The sequence below is a fragment of the Thrips palmi genome, unplaced genomic scaffold, assembly GCF_012932325.1.
Source record: "Thrips palmi isolate BJ-2018 unplaced genomic scaffold, TpBJ-2018v1 HiC_scaffold_10, whole genome shotgun sequence".
NCBI lineage: Eukaryota > Metazoa > Arthropoda > Insecta > Thysanoptera > Thripidae > Thrips > Thrips palmi.
This window is the reverse complement of record NW_023144621.1, coordinates 5,671,533-5,692,633: the sequence shown is the minus strand read 5'-3', so window position 1 is coordinate 5,692,633 and position 21,101 is coordinate 5,671,533. Positions and strand designations below refer to the sequence as shown.

The 21,101-nt window shown below is 62.4% G+C and overlaps 1 protein-coding gene across 3 annotated transcripts in view; it reads right to left on the bottom strand.

Moving 5' to 3' along the window:
* The window catches only part of LOC117650337 (calphotin-like), a 55,377-nt gene that overhangs the window by 4,184 nt on the left and 30,092 nt on the right, over nt 1-21,101 (bottom strand). For all 3 annotated transcript variants that reach the window (XM_034393702.1, XM_034393718.1, XM_034393710.1), the window contains exons 3-4: nt 15,819-16,250; nt 18-158 (exon numbers count right to left, since the gene is read on the bottom strand). In XM_034393702.1, the coding sequence (XP_034249593.1) occupies nt 18-158; nt 15,819-16,250 (573 nt within the window). The remainder of the gene's footprint in view (nt 1-17; nt 159-15,818; nt 16,251-21,101) is intronic.

Sequence of the window (21,101 nt, the reverse complement as noted above, 5' to 3'; positions counted from 1 at the left end):
AATGTTTGGACGCTCACCTCCTTGGCAGGCTCAGCAGGCTTCACCTCGGCGGCGGCCTCGACCACGGTGGCAGGGGCGGCCTCGGCCTCCTTGGCGGCCTCCTTCTCGGCGGCGGGCTCGGCGGCGGCGTCCTTCTCGACGGCGGGGCTCTCGTCCTTCTGCGGAGCAAAACAGAAAAAGCACATCATCAGCATGCCCGCTATGCTTAGGCAGTTCCATTGGCGAGTCTGGGTCGGAAGGGGTTAACAGGCGGGCCGACGGCGGGCAAGACGGCGAGCCTGTCCCACGCCATGGACCGCCCAATTGACGTAACGACACCAAAGGCCAGACAGAAGGCCAGGGCGGGCCAGGGCGGGTCACACGCAGGGCCTGGACCCCTACGATCAGCGACGACCGAACCTGCTCCACGGCCACTTCGGCGGCCTCGGCGGCGGGGGCGGTCTCGACGACGGGGACGGTCTCGACGGGGACGGCCTCGACGACGACGTCGGACGCGGCGGCTGGGTCCGCGAGTTCCGCGGGGGCACCCTCAGGCGCGGGGGCGGCCTCAGGCGCGGGGGCGGCGGGAGCCGTCTCGGACGCGGCGGCGGGGGCGGCTGGTTCCATCGCGACGGTGCAGTGCAGACTGGGCGGCGCGCGACCACCCGCACACTTTTATACTGTCGGCCCCACCCTGGCCTGCCGGCCTGCCCTGCCGGCCTGCCCCCGGGCGGGGGATGCATCGCCATCCTGCCCCCTCCCCGCCTTCGGGGCGCGACACCGCCGAGGAGGTCCTGGACCTTTTTATGCAGCTCTGCGTCACGACGAGGACGGCGACGACCTGGACAACGGGGCGCCGCGTCATCCGGCAGGTGTGGGCGCCAATCAGCGCACCGACGACGACGACAACAACAACAAGAGCGGGCGACGACGGGGTGGCGGCAGCGCGGCAGCACCGCGAACCAACGCTTGGCGCGGCTTGCGGTGTAGTGCGTGCTTGGCCGCTTGGCCCCGCCACCAGTATAAATCCCACATACTTGGGAGCCCCGCAGCCCCGCGCAACGCCGAGCCAACGACCCACATCGGCAGACGACGACACCCTCGGCGAACCAACAACAAAGCACGTTCCAGACAAGGGCGCCGGCTTGGGTCCGATACGCCAATCGACACGACTCGATACTCCATCAATCGCCAAAAAATAAAAACCTCGAAAAAATGGCGGCCGTGCAGGGATTCGAACCCAGGGCGCCCATGACCGCATCGCATTTCACCACGTGTGCAGTGCAGGGCTGCAGCGTTATTAGCTTAGTGCGTCGCATCGCCCGCGGCACGTCCGGAGGATTGGGGGAGTGGGAGGGGAGGGGGCAGGAGGTGTACGAAACGTGAAAAAGGGGAGTGGAGGAGAGGGGGTCCAAAATGGATCAGGTGTCAGCGGTGGGGCCGGGATGCCCCGATGCCTCACGTTACCGACGACGAGGTGGTCACAGCGCACAGAGCCGACGTGGCGATGGCACGCCGACCCAATACGTCAAAAATTAGGATCGATTTGTGCTTTCTCTCTCTCCTCCGGGTTCTCGCCGTCTCACCACCACACCATTTAGCCGAGATATGGCATCGAAAAACAAAGAAGTCGGGCGGGTGTCCGACTTCGTCTCAGCGAACCTGCATACCGATTCCCGACTGAGCATTGTCGCTGTCTCTCTCGCACTCACGGGGCGTCCCGTGAGTGCGAGAGAGACAGGCGCGCAGGAGGCTGGGACCCTAAAAGGGCAGGGCAGGGCGGCAGGGCGCTAAGTGGACGAGGCAAAGACAGACAGGCAAACAGAAGCTGCTCAGCAGCACGGCCCTTCACAATCCCTTTAGCCGGAGAGGCGCCTCTAGCCGTGTGTCCTTTGGGCCTAACCCAGTGCCGTCCCTTTGCACACCACCCCGCCTAAAAGGGCCAGACGGGCCGAGAACAACCCAGAAGGCAAGCTTGGAAGTGCTACAGTTCACCACCGACTCTCGGAGGCGGCCAAAACTCTAGACGCGTTTTGAGCTCAAGAGCCGCTAAATGGGACTCGAAGCGAACGCGTGACCCCACCAATGGATTGCTCTCCGAACGAGGGTCACACAATCGGTTCGAGTCCTGTTGAGCGACTCTGGAGCTCAAAACGCGTCGAGAGTTTTGGCCGCCTCCACACTGTGGAGCGCGGACGCGGCGACGGCCGGCCCGGCAAATCGCATCGAGGGTAGCTGTGAGACTCGAGTGCGCTGCGGGCAGCGAGCAGCTCGGAGACTCGCAGACGAGCGACACTCCCGAAGACTCGAAACCGCCGACCCCGTGAGTGGACCGGACGCGAGACCTTGGCGCCGACAGGGGCGGGGAAGGGAGAGGGAAGATATTTGCGCCTTGCCCCTGCCCCCGCCAGCGCCAACAGTCGCTCCGTCTCTCTCGCACCCCTGCAGGGCGCCCCGCGAGAGCGACAGAGACGGAGCGACGCACTTCGCCCCCAGCCCGCGACTGTCAACACACCAAGAAGGCCGCCGCGCCGAACACCACCCCATCTGCGCGCCGCCCCGCCCCGCGCCGGCGAGTTACCGCCAGCTTATTTCAAAGTTGCCGCCAAAAGTGCATCGGTGGGGCTGTCGTCGCTCTGTCTCTCTCGCATTCGCGCGGCGCCTCGCCAGCGCGCGAGAGAGCCAGAGCGACGCCGCGCGGAGGCGGCACTCGAACGTCATCGCCCAGCCGCGGCCTCCTAAATCCACGCTAAATTCAGTACTAAATTCAGCGCCTTGCAGTGCACCGCCGCACCGCCGAGGCGTCGCGGCAACAGTCGCGCTTCCCAAAGCCGCCCAAAATTTAATCGAGGAGAACCAGTCGGTGGAAAATGGCGGAGCCGGTGGCCGGTGGTGGCGCCAAGCGCGCCAAGCGCCCCAGACGCCCCCGTACGTCAGCCAAGCCGATGCGGGGCGCCCGGCAGAGAGTCGCTCTGTCTCTCTCGCACTCACGGGACGCGCCCGAGGGGTGCGAGAGAGACCGCGACGACGCGCTGCGCGAAATCGGTCTGCAGCATTTTGCCAACTCGAAATAACAAGATGCCGCGTCCTGCAGCATCCGGCCAGCCACCCACCACTGGCCACGGCCCCCACTCTCCGTCTCTCTCGCACTCGCGGGCCGCGCCGCAGGGGTGCGAGAGAGACCGCCACTGACCACGCGTCATATCACCAGACCAGGGCGCCGCCAAAACACGAAGCGGCCGCTTGCGCAACTGGAGGCGCGAGAGAGACGAATCGTGCGCAGGTGTCACAGCGTGTCACGCGGGTGCGTCACAGCTGTCACAGCTGGGCGGCGCGACAACACCACTCCAACGTGACATAATTAATCAGACCATCGCGGCGCGGCACACACACACACACCAACACGCCAGCCGACACAAATCCCCCCTTTTACCCGAGCGCCACTCTCGATTCATTCATTCCATTTTAGAGAGCACTCGTCCTTTTCACAGACACACACTCTCCAAAACGAGCATTCCAAATTTCAGTGTCAATTTTTCAAAAGCTGTAGGTACAAATGCTTTTAGGTACACCGGCAGGTTCAGTACAAAATCTTTTCAAAAATCGAAGCCTTTCAGAATGTTTTCCATTCAATTAAACAGTGTAGGCAAAGGATCTTCTGCTGCTGCTGACTCCTCGAGACGCAGCGACGCAGCGGCCGACGAACAACGCAGTAGGCCGGCTTGGCGGGCTTGGCGGGCGCCACCGCCGCGGTGCCACGGTGCGCAGTGGCCGCGCCTTGCAGTGGCGTGGCTTGGCGTGGCTTGCCGTGGCTTGCCGTGGCTTGCCGTGGCCTGCATGTTTGTACACGCGACGCCGACACCGCCCAGGGGCCCAGAGATGGATAGTCTTTGTTCGGGCCATGGCCATCCCCAACGGACACAGCGCGGCGCGCCCAGCCAAACGCCCCAGACAGACACACGACGCTCTCAGGCCATCGATGTGTCTCTCCAACTCGTTAGTACGAGCCGCGCGCGTCGTCAACATCGAGGCCGGGTTTGCCCAGCCGCTGCTCTAGGACTAGAGAGACGCCCTGGGTAGAGAGATGGCCTCAACCGGGATGATTAGAGAGAAATGGAAAGGGAGACGGTCTCTCGAGGAGAGACAGGAATGCGCCCGACCGGCAGTCCGATTGATGAACGCGGCTCCAAATTTAGCCCCGGGCCTCTCTAACTGTCTAACCGTGACGCCGCCAGCCCGGCGGCGCGGTGGCCGCGGACGCTAATGCACCGGCCATGTCCGATAAGGACCGCGTCGGGGTGGCCCGGGTTCAACTCCCCCTCGCCCCTCCCCCTTTTCTCCCCCTCCCCCGCGTCGGCGCAGCGCAGCCAAACATTGCACCGGCAGTCGGCACGGTACATCGCCGGACAGGGACAACTGTGCCTTTGGCTGCCTTTGGCCCGTTTCCGCGCCAGACACCTCATTTCACAGTCCGACTCCCCAACCGGAAGAAGGGGAGGGGGAAGGGGGAGGGAACCAGAGAAGGGTCATTTAACAGCCGCGGCGGTCAGCGAGTCTACTCCAGTCGAGCCGACGAGGTACTACTGCTACACTACAACACGACGGCAGACACACACATACGCGCGTTTAGATGGGAAACCGAGCCGGCTAGCTCTAATTACAAAGAGAGAGAGACAGAGCTACAACAACAACACCACGTGCGGTCCGCGGATCGCAGTGGAGTGGGGCGCCGCCGCGGCGGAGTAGAGCCCCCCCACGCGGCCAACGCGGCCTAGAGCGCGGAGCGCGGGAAAGAACAAGGCAGGGCTGCCAACCCAACACAGTGGACCAGAAGACCGGTGGAGGCGGCCAAAACTCTAGACGCGTTTTGAGCTCCAGAGTCGCTAAATGGGACTCGAATCGAACGTGTGACCCCATCTATCGATTCCTCATGCGGAGAGCAAAGTGGGGTCACAGGTTCGGTTCGAGTCCCATTTAGCGACTCTGGAGCTCAAAACGCGTCTACAGTTTTGGCCGTCTCCACCGGTCCTCTGGCCCACTGTGCCGCGCTTGAAGGAGTAACCTCAGTTTTCCCAGCGAACACCCAGGGAAGGCGCCAGATTGGACAGTCCGCCAACCAGGCAACGGAAACGTGGCTCTCGCGGCCAAAAGGATCGGGTAGGAAAATCTACCCGACAAATTCCAGAGCGGGGATGCGCGCCGACAAAAACAAGTCCGAGCACTGCAGGCCCGATTGCAACCGCTTGGCCCTCCGCCAGAGCAAACACCAGCGCGCCGCTCCAGCGAGGCTCCAGCCGCTCCAGTTGCCCGCCAACAAGGCCCTCGTCAACCCTTCCGGGAAAAACTTAAGCAGCCCGCCTTGAAGCCTCGCAGCCGACCTCGGCCAACGCAGTGTCTGTTTACGGCAGACGCGCTGGCTCGGCTCGCTGAGGGTTGGAGGGCCCGAAGCGACCCGAAGGGCGGCAGCGGCCCAAACATCCTGCACGCACACTGCCTGCATATCCGCCGCTCGGCCGCCCACCCAGGCAATTCCACGAATATTCACCACCACTCACGCTCCCCCACCCACCGCCATGCCTGGCCATGCCGCCGCGGCGCTACCCGCGACGAGCAGCGACCGCGAGGCGCGGGCCGCGGCAGTGGCGCCCTCTCGCGGCGCGGCGGCCAACCCGCCGCCGCCACACTGCCGTGCTGTCACCCGGTGCGCGGGCACTCGGCGTGCGCGGCGCCGCGGCCGGCCAGCCAGGACGGCCGCACTCGGCACCTACTTCCTTTGTCCGCGGCCAGAAGACCGGTGGAGGCGGCCAAAGCTCTCGACGCGTCTTGAGCTCCAGAGTCGCTGAATGGGACTCGAACCGAATTGTGACCCCACCAATGGATTCCTCGTTCGGGGAGCAATCTATCGGTGGGGTCACACGTTCGGTTCGAGTCCTGTTTAGCGACTCTGGAGCTCAAAACGCGTCTTGAGTCCTGGCCGCCTCCAAGACCAACCCTGTTTTCGCTCTCAAGCACGCCAGACCCGCGGCGGTTGCGTCACCCTCCCCCTCCAGGATGCACCTCGAGGGGCGCCGAGCCAGAGCTATCTCCAATCCCAATGCAAAACACTACACTACACATTCATTCCCGGTGCATCTTTTCCGCGAGAGCAAGTCAAGCCGCACAATATGCACACACACACACACACACAAGCTCGTTTCCGCGTGACGTCACCGGCCTTGGCGTTGGCCGTAACGGCGGCGATGCCGCGAGGATCGTCTTTAGCTGCACGCCACCAGCAACATCATCTTGATGTATGCACACTGTACAGTCTGGTCGGAAAGCACTGACCAGCGCAATAACCCAGGCAAAGCACACACGAAGTACAGTCCGTGTAAACACCGGGCTCGGACCGTTCATAAGCCGGCCTTGGCGATCAAACAGAGTGCGAGAGAGAGGGAGAGAGGAGCCCCGCTCCGGCGGCCTGCCCGGAGGGCACTAGAGAGGAGGCGGGAGTGGCCGGGGAGCCTAGGGAGAGGGAGAGAGAGGCCCTGCAACTGACAACCCTTCTTGACCCGCCCTCTCCGGAGAGCCTCCTGGACTTCGCGTCGGTCTCTCTCACTATTGCACCTACAAGGGACGCCCCAGGAGTGCGAGAGAGATAGAGACGGGAGCCCTCTGCGGCATCAGTCTGCAGCCTAGCTCAACGTACACAAACCAACGCGGAAATATGCAGCTGTCCATACGCAGCCGACATTTGCAATAACCGTGGCTCTGTCTCCGTCGCACGCACAGGGCACTCCGCGCGGGTGCGAGAGAGAGACAGAGTCGGCCCAGACTGGCTCCGCCAAACGAATTATGTCTTCATCAGAATGCACAGACAAACAAAGAGTCAATCCTCACTTGGCCCCCGCCCAGGGCACTGGCCTCACCACCACACTGTGAAAAGAGGTGGGGCTGGAGGGCCCGAATGTACAGTACTGCATGCACAGGCATGGGAAGAAGATAGTGAGAGCTAAATGCACAGTGACGTATAGCCAGATAGGATAACAGAGTGACGAATGGAATTAGCGCGAATTGGCGAGCAAGCAGGTTGTCTCTCTCGCACTCACGGGGCGTCCCGCAGGGGTGCGAGAGAGACGCGCCGTTCCGAGCCAGCCCGCACAGTGACGGAGCGCGTTGCTGCCAGCCGACAGATTCCGTCCGCGCCGCGGTCTCTCTCGCACCCCCAGCGGGGCAAGCGGGCCGGGCCGCGAGTGCGAGAGAGACGGCTCACCGAGCTTATCCCAGTGTGGCAGCGCAATTGGCGGAGAGGAACCGAGCGCCCACCATTCATACGTCCATTGGCATCGGCGTGCTCTACTTGTGGCCAATTCCCAGCAGGGTCACCCCGCCCGCCAACCCCGCCCGGCCACGCCACGCCAAGGTGACTTCCAAAAGCCAGGAATTTGCAACACTGTCGTTCCCAAAAAGGGAAAGGCACTCCGAAAATAAATACAACGGACCGAGGCAAACCGTAGCTGCTGCACCTCCTCCGGGCAGGGGGGTGGCTGGGCGCGCCTGCTTTGTCTCTCTCGCACTCATGGGGTGTCCCGTCCCGTTTGCGTGCGAGAGAGACAGAGCGACGTGCAGACGGCCGGGGGAAGCCACATGCAGGGGGACACTCGACACTGGAAAGCCGTCGAACCTCACCGCTCGCCGAGCAGGGCGCCAAAAAGCCGCCTTTCCCACACGGGGGTTACACAGGAAAAAATTGGAACTGTTGTTTCCCAAAAAAAAGTTAAGTTTAAAAAAAAAAATCGAAATTTGAAAAAAAAAAAGTTCTAAATTAAAAAAAAAGGTTATTTATTACCGAAATATAAATGATGTCCTCGTACTACACGCCAAAGAAAGTTCCAAGTTAGAACAGTAATCCATCCTCGGCGGCGCACTGGCGCACTTAGGTGCACCGTGACTCACGAAGCGGCGTGCCCCTTGCACGTTGTGTTGTCTCTCTTCATTTTTTATTATCTCGTGAGGCGCCTGCCCCGCCTGCCCCCTCCCCCTCCCCGACAACCCATCAATTGATGACAAGGCGTCGCCGTCCGCCAGACGTCCAGATGAGTCACGCATCACACGTTGGCTTTCTTTTCCTAATCATTTCACCGGGACGCGACTTCCTAAAATTGAAGCACGGATCCAATCGTGCGCGCATAGTGGGACCACACGACCAAAATTATCACCAGAGCTGCACTGAGAATGAAAAAGTCATGATCAATACCCAATTTTGGGCGAGGTTTACTTTATCACCCAAATTTGGGCGAGGAAAGCTTCCTCGCCCAATTTTTGGTGAGGAAGGCTGTATCAGCTCCCTATATAGCTCCATAGTATTATGACCCAAATTTGGGTGAGGAAACATTCCTCACCCAAATTTGGGCGAGGAAAATTTCCTCACCCAAATTTGGGTATTAAATAATTCCTCACCCAAAATTTTAGTCATGATCATGACTCTTTCATTCTCAGTGTGAGCAGCCACGGCAAAAAAAAAAAAAAAATGAAGGCGGGGGAAAATGCCAGAATATTCCGGGTGAAATTGAAAATTGAAAAGGCGTCAAGGCCGAAGACGGACGCCTCCGCTTTCCCCCTTCGTCTTCCACGCGGCAGCCGTTCGACAGGAACAAACGGCCCCATTCAACAAATCTGGAAAAAGGGGGGGGGGGAAGGTGCGACGTCGTCTCTCTCCCTCCCTCTCGCGGGGCAGATGCCACAGTTTGAGGCGTTAATTGCCCCCAGCGCAGCTCAAGCGGACCAAACACAGAGCCTCTCTCTCTATCGGCGGGGAACGAGGGCTCTACGTCACCACGTCGACACCACACTGGAAACGAGGAACACTAAAATACCTGCCAAGTGCGCCGGGCACCAAAAAGTATTTTTTTTTTAAATTACAAAAACAAGGAGACAAATTAAAGAGACACCTTGTTGACGGACGCGCCCTCCAAACCGACCCGCATGCCCCATGCAGTCGACACGAGCGGCAAGACAGACAGGGCCCCGCCCCGCGGCTTCGAAACGAGACGCCATTTTTATCAATTTACCCGACTCCGGAAAGTGACAAAAATTTATGACTGCAAATCGCCTATATATAGTTGTACGACTCGTACGAACGCATGGGGCGCGCTCAACAGCGTAGGCACGCCGAGCTCGCCACGCATACCACACGGGTGTGCGTGTGTGTGTGTGTGAACGTAAAGTAATGTGAAGGGCGAGACGGGGCTAAACAAGAGGACGCGGAGAAGGGACACCCGAAGAGAGAGAAAGGGACATAAGGGAGGGCCTGGGGAAAGGGCGGGAGTAAGGGAGCACGGGCGAGGGGCGGAGGGAGAGAGAGAGAGAGGGAAAAAGAGGGGGGGGGAGAGCGTGCGGACTCGAATAAATCATCAAGCCACCCTCCGGGGTCCTCATTGCATTCACGCAGGGCAGCGCAGCGGGCCGCCTCGCCACGCCGCGCCACGCCGCGCCACGCCCAAAGGGGCAGGCGAGCCGAGTTCCAGCGGAGTGACACCACCGAAAGGAAGGAAGGCCGGCCAAAATAATCATTTCTCCATTCCCTCCGCCTTTCCCCACCCACGCCCAAAGGGAGCAAAACGCGACCCCCACAGTGGGCCAGAAGACCGGCGGAGGCGGTCAAAACCCCGGACGCGTTTTCAGCTCCAGAGTTTCAGAGTAGCTAACAGGACTCGAACCGAGCGTGTGACCCCACGAATGGATTGCTCTCCGAACAAGGAATCAATTGATGGGGTCACATGTTCGGTTCGAGTCGTGCTTAGCGACTCTGGAGCTCAAAACGCGTCTAGAGTTTCGGTCGCCTCCAGCGGTCTTCTGGCCCACCGTGCCCCGGCTCGGGAAGCCAAAAATAAAATAAACACCGACCCGGCCAGCGGCGGTCAATTCAAATCTTAGCTCGCCATTTCGCCAGCGCGGCGAGCGCGGCCGGCTCCCCTCCTCGGCTCGGCGCACGACGGGCACGTCCGCGGCGTCCGTGCCGTCCGTCCACCCCTGGCCGTCACCGCGGCCTCCCTGCGGGCCGCCTCCGCGCCGTCTCTCTCGCACCCCCGCGCGACGCCCCGCGCGTTAGAGAGACAGCGCGCGCTTCGGACGCAGCCTGCAGATAGAGGGGGAGGAGGGGATGCCGGCGTGCCGCGCGGCCGTGGCGGCAGCGGGGCGGCAGCGGGGCGGGGTTCGAGTAGGGTGGCAGCCGTCCCGCACGCCTACAACCAGAGGGTAAGGCACTAGGGGGGCTCGCCGGTGGCGTAGCCAGCGCAGCCAGCGCAGTGCCCACCCTCTTCAAAATTGCAAAAAAAAAATTAAAAACAAAACGCCAACTTGGAGTGCACGCCGCAGAGGCGCAGAGCAAAGCCACCCTTCCTCCGGCACTGGACGTGTACACACCGTTAAAGTCCAATTCGAGTAATTATTCCAAGTGCGCGAGCGGCACGCGCCCCGCGTTTCCGGTGTGGGGCCGGAAGCAACCGGTCCCCGGTCCCCGCGCCGCCACGCCACGCCGCGTTCGCCGAACCCTTGCCTGTAACCAACTCCCCCTTCCCCCTCCCCGCCAGACGCGAGCCGCGCGCAGCGCGCTACGCCGATGGACCCACAGCATCGGGGTGGGCTGGGGCGGGGCGGGGCGGGGTGGCCGATCGATGCCAGACGGCGCGGGGGCGGGGCGGGGCGGGGCGGAGGGCCGCATCACGCATCGGCGTGCAAGCGCGGCGCACGCTGCTCCGCCAGCCACGCCGACGACGACAAGGAACCGCGAGGAACCCACCGCAGTGGCGCCCCGGAAAAACGGAAGTCAGGAAGGCCCACATCTCGTACTTCGGGAGGGCGCGAGGCACAGTCAATGTCCACGTCGGCGTCCTCGCGGCTTGCGTGGACGTCCACCAGGTCGTTGTCCACGTCGACGTCCTCCACATCGCCACTCTCTCTCGCCCCATTCAACACCCCGGCTCCGTGTTCGTCCGGGCCTCGCACAATCACAGCCACCCAGGGGTCGCCCCGTCTCTCTCGCACTCGCGGGGCGTCCGGCTGCCCGGCGTGGGTGCGAGAGAGACGGAGGCGGCTAGGCTCGGCTAGGCGGCTCCCCTCCCGCGCGATATGATCGCCCCCCGAATGACAGTGTAGTGGCACTGACGACGAAGCGGCTCCACATCAACACACATTAACGGCTCGTTCGGCGCGCTAAACACGCCTGCATCAGCAGAGCCCCGTCCCGCTCGCACCCCTGCGGGGCGGCCCGCGAGTGCGAGAGAGACAGAGCCAGCCTGCCGCCAATCCCACGGCAACACACTCGACCACGACGACGTCGAGGACGACGTCGAGGACGACATCGTCGGCGTCCTCGCGGCGCGGAAGCAGTCCGCCCTCCGTCGCTCTGCCTCTCTCTCACTTGCACTCACGGGGCGTACCGCACAGGATGACAAATTCACGCGGCGGCGAGCGCCCCTGCAACGGGATTACCACCCTCGTCCCACACCGCTACATGAATTACCTCGCCGTCAAAGGACGCCGCCGCCAGAAGCGTCCTGCGTCGCCTTGCGCGCGCGCGCCCCTCCCGACGCTTTTTGGGCCTCCAGACTCTCTCTCTCTCTGTCTCTCTCGCACCAACACGGCACGCCACACGAGTGCGAGAGAGACGGAGCGACGCCGGCCGGAGGGGGCTCCCCCGGGCCAGTGGCGGCGTACCCGCGCGTCGTCATGGCAACCACGGTGCGGCGTCGCATCACCATCAGGAGGGGCTGGCTGGGGAATCGGGTGCAAAATCTAGAGGGCGCGGTCCTCCACCTGGAACGAGTCTGTGTGTGTGTGAGTGTAAGTGTGTGTGGGCGCGCGCGCGCGTTTTAGTACAAGCGCATCCCGCCCCACCCATCCCCGGCAGGCGCCGCTTTTTGGCCGCGGACCACAAAACCAGCACGGGGAGCGCTTCAGCCAAAACGCGCCAACTTGCGAGCGAAACGCGCGCCTCCCCCCTCCCCCTTGCCCAACAAAAATAATGAATAAAAACAAATGCGAGAATTACGCCCCAGTTTGCAAACCCAACCCTCCTTATCCGCGCCAGCAAAACTCCGGGGCGAAAGTGAGCACAGCCAGAGGGGTGGGGAGGGATCCAGCCACCCTCGCTGTCGCACCTGAACAAGCGCGAATAGCCTTCGGAAAGCCCCCGGCAGCACCGTGGGGCCTGGTGGGGCCGCCGCGGCGGAGGGCTTATGAAGAGGCTAACCCCGCGCCAAGACCTGGGGGGAGTAGCCCTACACTGCCAGCCCCTGCCTACCACTACACCGTGAAAGGGGGGAAGAAAAAAAAGGTGCAACAACTCGGAGGCCCCTTTCGCGCCCCCCGCGGGGGCTTTGGTGTGCAGTTGTGCACTCGTCGCGAAAAAAAAGGGGCGAAAGAAAAAACACAGAAAATAAAAAAAAGGGACGCTCCCGCGGCAAGAAAGGAAGAAAGGAGAGAAAAAAGAGCATGAAAGGGGTGAGAGGGTCGGGAGAGAAAAGCGAGCGCTTCCCCTGTATAAAAAGGGACAAAAATGGAAAGGGGGGGGGGGGAGGGTGCTGGTGAAAGCAAACGCCCTCGCGGCCTAAACGCGACCAGGGTAGGCAATTATAAAACGCCAGTCATTTTCGCAAAAAAAATAAGTCTTTTTTGTGGAAAAGTGAGAATCATGTCGATTGGGCGCCCTAGTCGGGGCGGGGCGGCCCAGGGCCATGGCCTCGACCCCCGACCAGGACCACTGATGGACGGCGCCAATGTACAGTGTACACCCCTAAGCGGCCATCCCGGCCAGCAGCACATCATGGCGGAAACATTGACACTGCGGGGCGGGAAGGGACAGAGTGGCGGCCCGGCCCTGCCCAGCCCAGCCCTGCCGCGCCATGACTCACCCCTGCAAACACGCTCCCCGCCACTACATTTCGCCACAATAGCGCGCAGGAAATTGGGCGCCCCGGGTGGGACTCGAACCCGCGACCCTCGACCCCGAATGTCGGCGCCCTTACCGACTGCGCCACGGCGGCGCCGGCGACAGTGCGCCGGCCGCACCCACGCGCGGCATCCGTCACTTTCCGAGAAGGCCGCCGCGCATGCCGGCCATTCTTCCCGCGAACGGGACGGCGTGAGTGATGCAGCGACTCTCTCCGTCTCTCTCGCACCCCCGCGCCGCGCCGCACCAGTGCGAGAGAGACAGCGCCGCGGGTGAGTCATTGGCATTTGCATGTAGACGCTCCGCGCTTCGCGCCCGACAGTGTGTCACCGCGCCACTGCGCGCCACCGGAACCAACGGCGCGGCCGGGACGGGCGCATTCCTCGACAGCCAATCAGAAGCCGGCATTGCGCAACCAGTGTAGTGGACCGCGCGGCGCGCGCCTTCTCCGCGAAAACGGTGCCGTGGCGGTTGACGACCACAAGGGGGCCCCGCGCCCCGCGGTGACTCACTTCGTGCGAGCAGCGACCTTTGCGCCTCCCTCTCTCTCTTTCTCGCTACACTCGAAACTAATTCCGAGACCAGACCGCGAAGGAGGAGGAGAGAAGGCTCCCTAATCCTATCTCATCTCCGACGACCAAGCCTGCAAGCGGCCAGCCAGCCAGCCGCCCACAGCCTTGTCCTTTTAAACGCATTCCCGTAATAAAATCAAGCCCTCCAGATTTGCACCACCACCGCCACTCCCCCGCCAACATCTTCCCCGCTCCTGTTCCAGCGGTTCCAGCGTCGCGGCGCGTCGCGGCGCCAAGACAAACGACGCCAAAAAAAGTATTAGACGCCACTGTTTTCACCGTTGGTGCGAATTTCCAGCCGACGCTGCGAAAATCCAACGCCTCAATTTGCGCATGCTCTCTCTGTCCCTCCCTCGAGGCCCTGCGCAGGGAGCGAGGGCGCCATTTTCCCTTTCACCGAATAGCGGATCGACAGAATTGAATCACGGGCGGCCGAAGCCGGCCGGGGCGGGCAGGGCCTTCATCGCCACGCGCGAGACGCGCCAACCCTCCGAGACCCATTACGTCATCCGCAGAGGTTTCGCGCGGGTTCAAACACCGCACAGTGGGCCAGAGGATCGGTAGAGGCGGCCAAAACTCTAGACGCGTTTTGAGCTCCAGAGTCGCCAAATTGGACTCCGAACGTGTGACACCATCAATGGATCCCTTGTTCGGAGAGCAATCCATTGGTGGGGTCACATGCTCGGTTCGCGTCCTGTTTAGCGACTCTGGAGCTCAAAACGCGTCTAGAGTTTTGGCCACCGGTCTTCTGGCCCACTGTGCACCGGCGGCGGCGGTGATTTTTATTATTTTCGGCCGGCCAGCATCGTCGGCCTGGCGAGTCGCATTGTCCAGATTCAACAACGACGCCCCGTAATACCCGTCCACACAAGTCGGAGGGGCCGAGCCGGGCTCAGCCGACCCAATATCAAGGGCCGCCGTAATATGATTTGCGAGCGGTCTGGACTCTGGACGCCGCCCACGCCCCCTGGCGGCCGCGCTGCCGCGCCCCACACCGCCGCCAAACAGCCGGACGTGGTCCACCCAGCGTCCCGTCTCTCTCGCACCCCCGGGAAGCCGCCCCCCGCGCGCCCCGCGCGCCGCGAGTGCGAGAGAGACAGAGAAGCGGCCACTTCAATTATTCGTCCGGGTCGTCGGTCGGCCCAGAGGGCGCCAAATCAGACGCCCTCCGCGGCGAGGAGGTTCTCGAGGAGGCGGGGACCGACAGCCGCGACGACGCCCTCCGCGGGGCAAAAATCCCGGAGGGGCCGAAAGAAGAAGCAAGCGTCCCTCAGGAACCCCGCACCCCCCGGCAGTGGCGAGGAACTACACAGAGTTTTGTTGTTGTTGTTATCGACACCGCCTTGTTCGCTAATTCCAGGACGTGCCGCGGACGCGCCAGTCCCCCACCTGAGTCACAGCGAGCCTCCGGATCGATGGGGAGGTTTTGTGCAGCGTGAGTCAGTCCACCACCCTCTGTAGGGTGACGCACCCTGCTTACGCCCGCCACAGGGCTGGGCTGCGCTGGGCTGCCGAGCCCGAGCGCCACGCCCAACCCCCCCGAGGTTGCTGCACTGCAACGGGGTATCGACTGGGGCGGCCACGGACGGGGTAGCTCCACGGCCGAAGAAGCAGCGTGACCGGCGGACCACAGTGGGCCAGAGGAGCGGTGGAGGCGGTCAAAATCCCGGACACGTTTTGAGCTCCATTGTCTTCGATCCGAACGAGTGAGCCCACCAATGGATTCCTCGTTCGGAGAGCAATCCATTGATGGGGTCACATGTTCAGTTCGAGTCCCATTTAGCTACTCTGGAGCTCAAAACGCGTCCGGGATTTTGACCGCCTCAACCGGTCTCTGGCCCACTGTGCGGACTTGACGGCCTCATCCAGACCAGACGAAAAGGGGTAGTCCACCCACTGAGACGAGGATCCCGGCCTGGCCAGCCCATTCCCAGCGATCCGTTTACGGGTCCCCGACCAAACGACTTGTCAAACGGCGGCTATGAAAAATTTACGAGAGCACCCCCTTTCGCGACGCGCCGCCGCGCCTCGGCCCCGCCCAGCCCCGCCCCCCGAACGAGCGCGTTGCGCGTTTAGGCTGGCCGGCTGGAAGTGCAACTTGTCAACTTCCGGTCCGCCGCCCCCCGCCGCGCCCCGCCACCGGATGCCCCCCAAACACGCCACGATGCACCCGGGCCGCCATGGCTTGGACCGGAACCAGGCGGGTAAACAAAGCCTGCCAACCACTGCAGTTGTAACAACATGACGAGGACGCCGTCGTCCAGGACGCGGAGTGGACGTCCCCCGCACTGCCAAAAAAACACCGCAACACCGTAAAACCAAAACCGTAAACTCACCTCTGCGATCTCCTCGGACTTCTCCTCCCGGGTGGGCTTGCTCTTGTCCTTCTTGGAGAACGAGATGGACCTGAACGACCACTTCTTCTTCTTCTTGGTCTTGTCTTTCTTGTCCTTCTTCACCTCCTCCTCGGTGGCGTCGCCGTTGGCTTCGCCGTTGACGTGCTCCGCGTCGCCGTTCACCTTCACCTCCTCGGACGGCGAGGCGGGCGACGCGGGGCTGGCGGGGCTGGACTCGCCGTTGACGGCGGCCTCCTCCACGCTGTTGACGTCCTCCTTGTGGCCGTTGGTGAGCTCCACGCCGTTCTCGTGGTGGCCGTTGACGCCGTTCACGAGCTCCTCCTTGACGCCGTTCACCTCCTCCTTGTGGCCGTTGACTGTGGGCGCCGCGTCGCCCTCAGGACTCGCGTCGTGTCCGTTGGCGAGTGCCTCCTGCAACAACACGGAAAGGGACTTTGAGTAATGACATCGCTTCACACAACATTTTACTTTCCAACTTGAGTACAGTATTGGATTTTATTTTCCCGACCCACGCACAGTCGGCCAGATGAACCGGCGCGTTTTGAGCTCCAGAGTCGCTAAATGGGACTTGAACCGAACGTATGACCCCGCCAATAGATTGCTCTCCGAACGAGGAATCCATTGGTGGGGTCACACGTTCGGTTCGAGTCCCGTTTAGCGACTAGCTCAAAACGCGTCTCGAGTTTTAGACGCCTGCACCGGTCTCCTGGAGCCACGTTTGTTCGTCGTGTACTACACCAGTTTCATCTCAGGCCTGCGTTTGAACAGCGCAGTGCTCTCCACGCCCAGCCCAGCCTATAAATCGAAAGAGAGAGAAGGATGCACTGCCTCACTACTTCCGTCCGCCTCGATAAACCCCCGACCCGGCGGCCGGCCGGCCTCGCCACTGTAATACTGACCGAGTCAAGCTCAAGACTAAGGTGTAAAGGGAAAGCCGCGGCCGCCGCGACCTCCGCGCAAGGCGACCCCAGCGCCGCTGCGCCGCCTGTTCACAGAGGTCGCAGTGCACAGCATGCTGTGCCTGCACTTGCAGTAATTGCAACAATCTTGTTTACCACTGCAGGCGGCGTGTCCTTGGCTCGGATAGGGGGCCGTTGCCCCGCGGCTTGCCGTCGGCCCGCCGTCGGGCAGCGCTATCACTCGCGGCGCGGCTATCGGCGCGCCCGCATGCCGCACCTCCAGCTGGACGCCCAACAACAACAACAACAACAACAACAGGCAGCGACAACAGCAACAAGAGCCGCCGCCAGCAACAACAGCAAGAGCCACCGCCGCACAGTGGGCCATAAGACAGGTGGAGGCGGCCAAAACTAAACTCTAGACGTGTTTTGAGCTCCAGAGTCGCTACATGGGACTCGAACCGAACGTGTGACTCCACCAATGGATTGCTCTCCGATCGAGGAGTCCATTGGTGGGGTCGCAAGTTCGGCTCGAGTCTTGCTTAGCGACTCTGGAGCTCAAAACGCGTCTAGAGTTTTAGCCGCCTGCACCGGTCTTCTGGCCCACTGTGCGGCGGCAACAACAGCAAGAAGAGCCGCCGCCAGCAACAACAACAAGGCCCGAGGGTAATTCGACACGGCCTACGGTAGCTGGGTGGAGGCGTGGGCCCCGGAGGGCCGCGCGCCAAAGCCAGGTAAGCAACGCGGCGCGACGCCTCCAACCCCTTTCTTATCTCCCGTTTCACAGGGAAGGGCTGCCCGCCCGGCCTCCGGGCTGCCCCGCGCAAGAAGCACGTCACACTGTGGGAGCGACGTCGTCGCCGTCGTGGACTCAAAACCAAAAGCCGGCCCCGCCTCCCGAAATGAAGGCAACCTCTGTCTCTGTCGCACTCGTGGGGCGTCCCGCAGGCCCGAGGGGTGCGAGCGAGACGGGGCGCGCCCGTCCCTCGTCTTTATCGTCAAAATAATTGGCCTGTCGCACAAGAGTGAGAGAGAGAGAGGCCGCCAAATCCATCCCCAACACAACAGCATGCCAGTACTATCGGGCCCCACCCCGGCCAGGCCTGTGGCCAGGCACGCACACATCTTTATCGACAGCCGCACACAGACAAAGACACTCACACACGCACGGACGGACCTCTGGACAGAAGGCCCATCGGCGCCGGCCACTGTTGACGGCGGTCGCCGATAGCCGCGTTGATTGGGGGGCCTAAAACTCGGAACTCAAACAGGACGCACACAGAGCGACGCGAGCGACGCGACAAAGCCCCTAAGTGGCGGTGCCTGTATCTCGAAAACGGCCAAAGTGGCGGCCGCCAGGCGGAGGGCAAGAAAGTTGGCAAATTGAATTTGGAAACGAAAGCGTCCCGGGCAGGGTTGTTAACGTTACTTTTAAAAGGCTAGAATCGCTAAATGGGACTCGAACCGAACGTGTGACCCTACCAATGAATTGCTCTCCGAAAGAGGAATCCATTAGTGGGGTCACAAACTCAGTTCGAGTCCCATTTAGCGACTCTAGACCTCAAAACGCGTCCGGGATTTTGGCCGCCTCCACCGGTCTTCTGGCCCACTGTGCGACCGGCCCATTCTGCACGCCAATCCCGTAGCTGCGGCACTGTAGGGGCCACGGACGAGGGCCCGTCGCGGCACTGCGATTGGCCACACAGGGCGCGGGGGAAAGAGAGAGACAGAGAGGGAAAAAGCCAAGAAAATGACGCCGGCGCCGGTATTCGAACCAGGGTCGTAGGACATAATCCGGGCGGCGACCGCCGCCACTCGCCTGCCCGGACGCCGACGGCCGCCAGGAATGCACCGCAGGTCGTCTCCCTCGCACTCGCGGGGCGGCCGGCAGGGTCCGCTGGGGTGCGAGAGAGACAGAGAGCGGCCCGCCGAGGCGCACTTCTGCCTTGGTCGGCCTTGAGGTGCCGGCGGCGTGACGGTGCCCGCGGTGCCGCGATAGCTACGCCACTCAGTGCTTCAGTAGCGTACACTCACCGCACTCGCTCCGTCTCTCTCGCACCCGCACTGCACGCCCCGCGGGTGCGAGAGAGACGGAGCGACGAAAGCGACTCACGGTGTGCTGCCTCGCTCCGCCACCGACGAGCACATCGGCAAGCCTGTCGCCGACTTTACGATGCAGCAAGCCGGTTCCAGGTTCCTCGCCCGGCCGGCCAGCCCGCGACTCTGGAAGTACGCGCCCCTCCTGCAGGGGCCGCACAGTGGGGCAGAAGACCGGAGGAGGCGGCCGAAACTCTACGTATTTTGTGCTCCAGAGTCACTAAATTGGACTCGAACCGAACGTGTGACCCCACCAATGGATTGCTCTCCGAACGAGGAATCCATTGGTGGGGTCACACTTTCGGTTCAAGTCCCATTTAGCACTCTGAATCTCAAAACGCGTCCAGAGTTTGTGCCACCTCCACCGGTCTTCTGGCCCACTGTGGGGCGGTGCACCCACACTGCAAAGCAGCGCAAAAAAAATGGGGCGCTTTTTCGGCTTCCACGAAAGTTCCACTGGCCTCTGGTCGGACGACGCGGCGGCGACCTTCACTGTGAAAAACGGGGCGGGGCAACGCAAGTGAGGGTAGCGCTGTCTCTCTCGCACGCGAGCGCGACGGCCCACGAGTGCGAGAGAGACGGAGCAGTCTGCAGGCGACACGGGCGTCACAATCCCGCGACATCACGGGAACAGCACGCAGCGCCGCAGGGGGTCCCGGGGGACTCCCTCGGAGTGAGAGAGACACACACACACACACGCAAGTCGGGGGCACCACAAAGACAGGCGCCATTTTGACGAAATGCCCAAAGTGGAGCAGCGGGCAGGAAGGCACGCCCGTCCCCGGAATCCAGTCGAAGAGTCGTGTCTGTCTCTCTCGGCCCCCACGGAACGCCCCACGAGTGCGACAGAGGCAGGGCTTTGGAATCAGGCTGCAGCTGTGCCATTCCCCGACGATGCACACTGCACTGCAACACACCCCAATTTCAAACTCCGCGCTGCGTCGCCGACCGTCCATCCGCACAGCCAGCCCAGAGACCCACGGCACCGTTAGAAAGTACGATACATTGTTTTGGACACGGCGACCCCGCCCTCCACACCCACGCACTGCCCGGCCGTGCGGGCATGCAGGCCGCCCCAAACCGCCGTGCGGCATGGCAAGAGAGAGGAGAGGTCCGAAGAGCAACCAACGCCCCAGTGTGACGCGCAGTGACCTCATGGGGGCAGTCAAGGGGCGTATAAATCATATTAGTCGGACCTGCATCAACCATCGCGGGAAGCAAAAGGGGCAGGGGAGGGGGAAGACCGGCAGACTCGGCTGGTACAGGGAGGTCAGACGGACGGACGCACGGCCAAGTCGCCATGGGAACGGCGTGTTCACTCACAGCCGATGAAAGAAGCAATTGTGTCCAATTACGCCTCGCCAGGTCACAATACTAATATCAATGACCACCACAACGCGTCGTCACGCCAGAGCGAGTGCGAGAGAGAGAGAGAGAGGCTACCGGGCTAAAAATAGAGCGCCAGTCCACTGTACCGAGATAGCGACAGAAACAGTACGTGTGTGCGAGTCTTGGCGAATGCGCGTCTTGCTATGAGCGAGTGGGATGTGTGTGAGTGAGTACTGTACGTGTGCATGTGTGTTTCCGAGTATGTGTGCGTGTCTCGTCATCCAGACTGTCGGCCGGACAGCCTTAGAAGGCAGCGAGATGGTCAAGCCCCGGAGGACATCGGGCCGGACACCTGCCGCGACACATTCCAGAGCTCTACTCTCCGCCGCCGGTGCTGTGATGAGTACGTCGAGGGCGCAGCGACACAGTGGGCCAGAAGGCCGGCGAAGGCGGCCAAAGCTCTAGACGTGATGTGTTCTCCGGAGTGGCTGAATGGGACCGCCCTCACCAATGGATTGCTCTCCGAACGAGGAATCCATTGGTGGGGTCACACGTTCGGCTTAGCGACTCTGGAGTCTGGAGATCACGCATCCTAGAGTTTTGGCCGCCTCCACCGGTTTTCTGGCCCACTGTACGGCGGCGACGCCCGAGGGCGCTACGCGACGCCGGTACAATGCGAGGGGGGAAGGGGGGCGGGGGAGGGGCGCCCCGCCTCACACCGCCCTGCCGCGCCGCCGCGCCGTTCGCCGAGGCTTGGACCATTCGGGAATGGCGCTCGGGAGCCGATTTCAGGCCCGAGTCGCACGACGGCCAAACGGCGGACAGCGCCGCGAAGAGGTGTCCAGCCGAGCCACGGTGAAACGCGAAGCCCTGGCGAAGCCGAGCCGCGCCGCGAACTAAGCCGAACCGGCGAGCCGAACCGCCGAGCCGAAGTGAG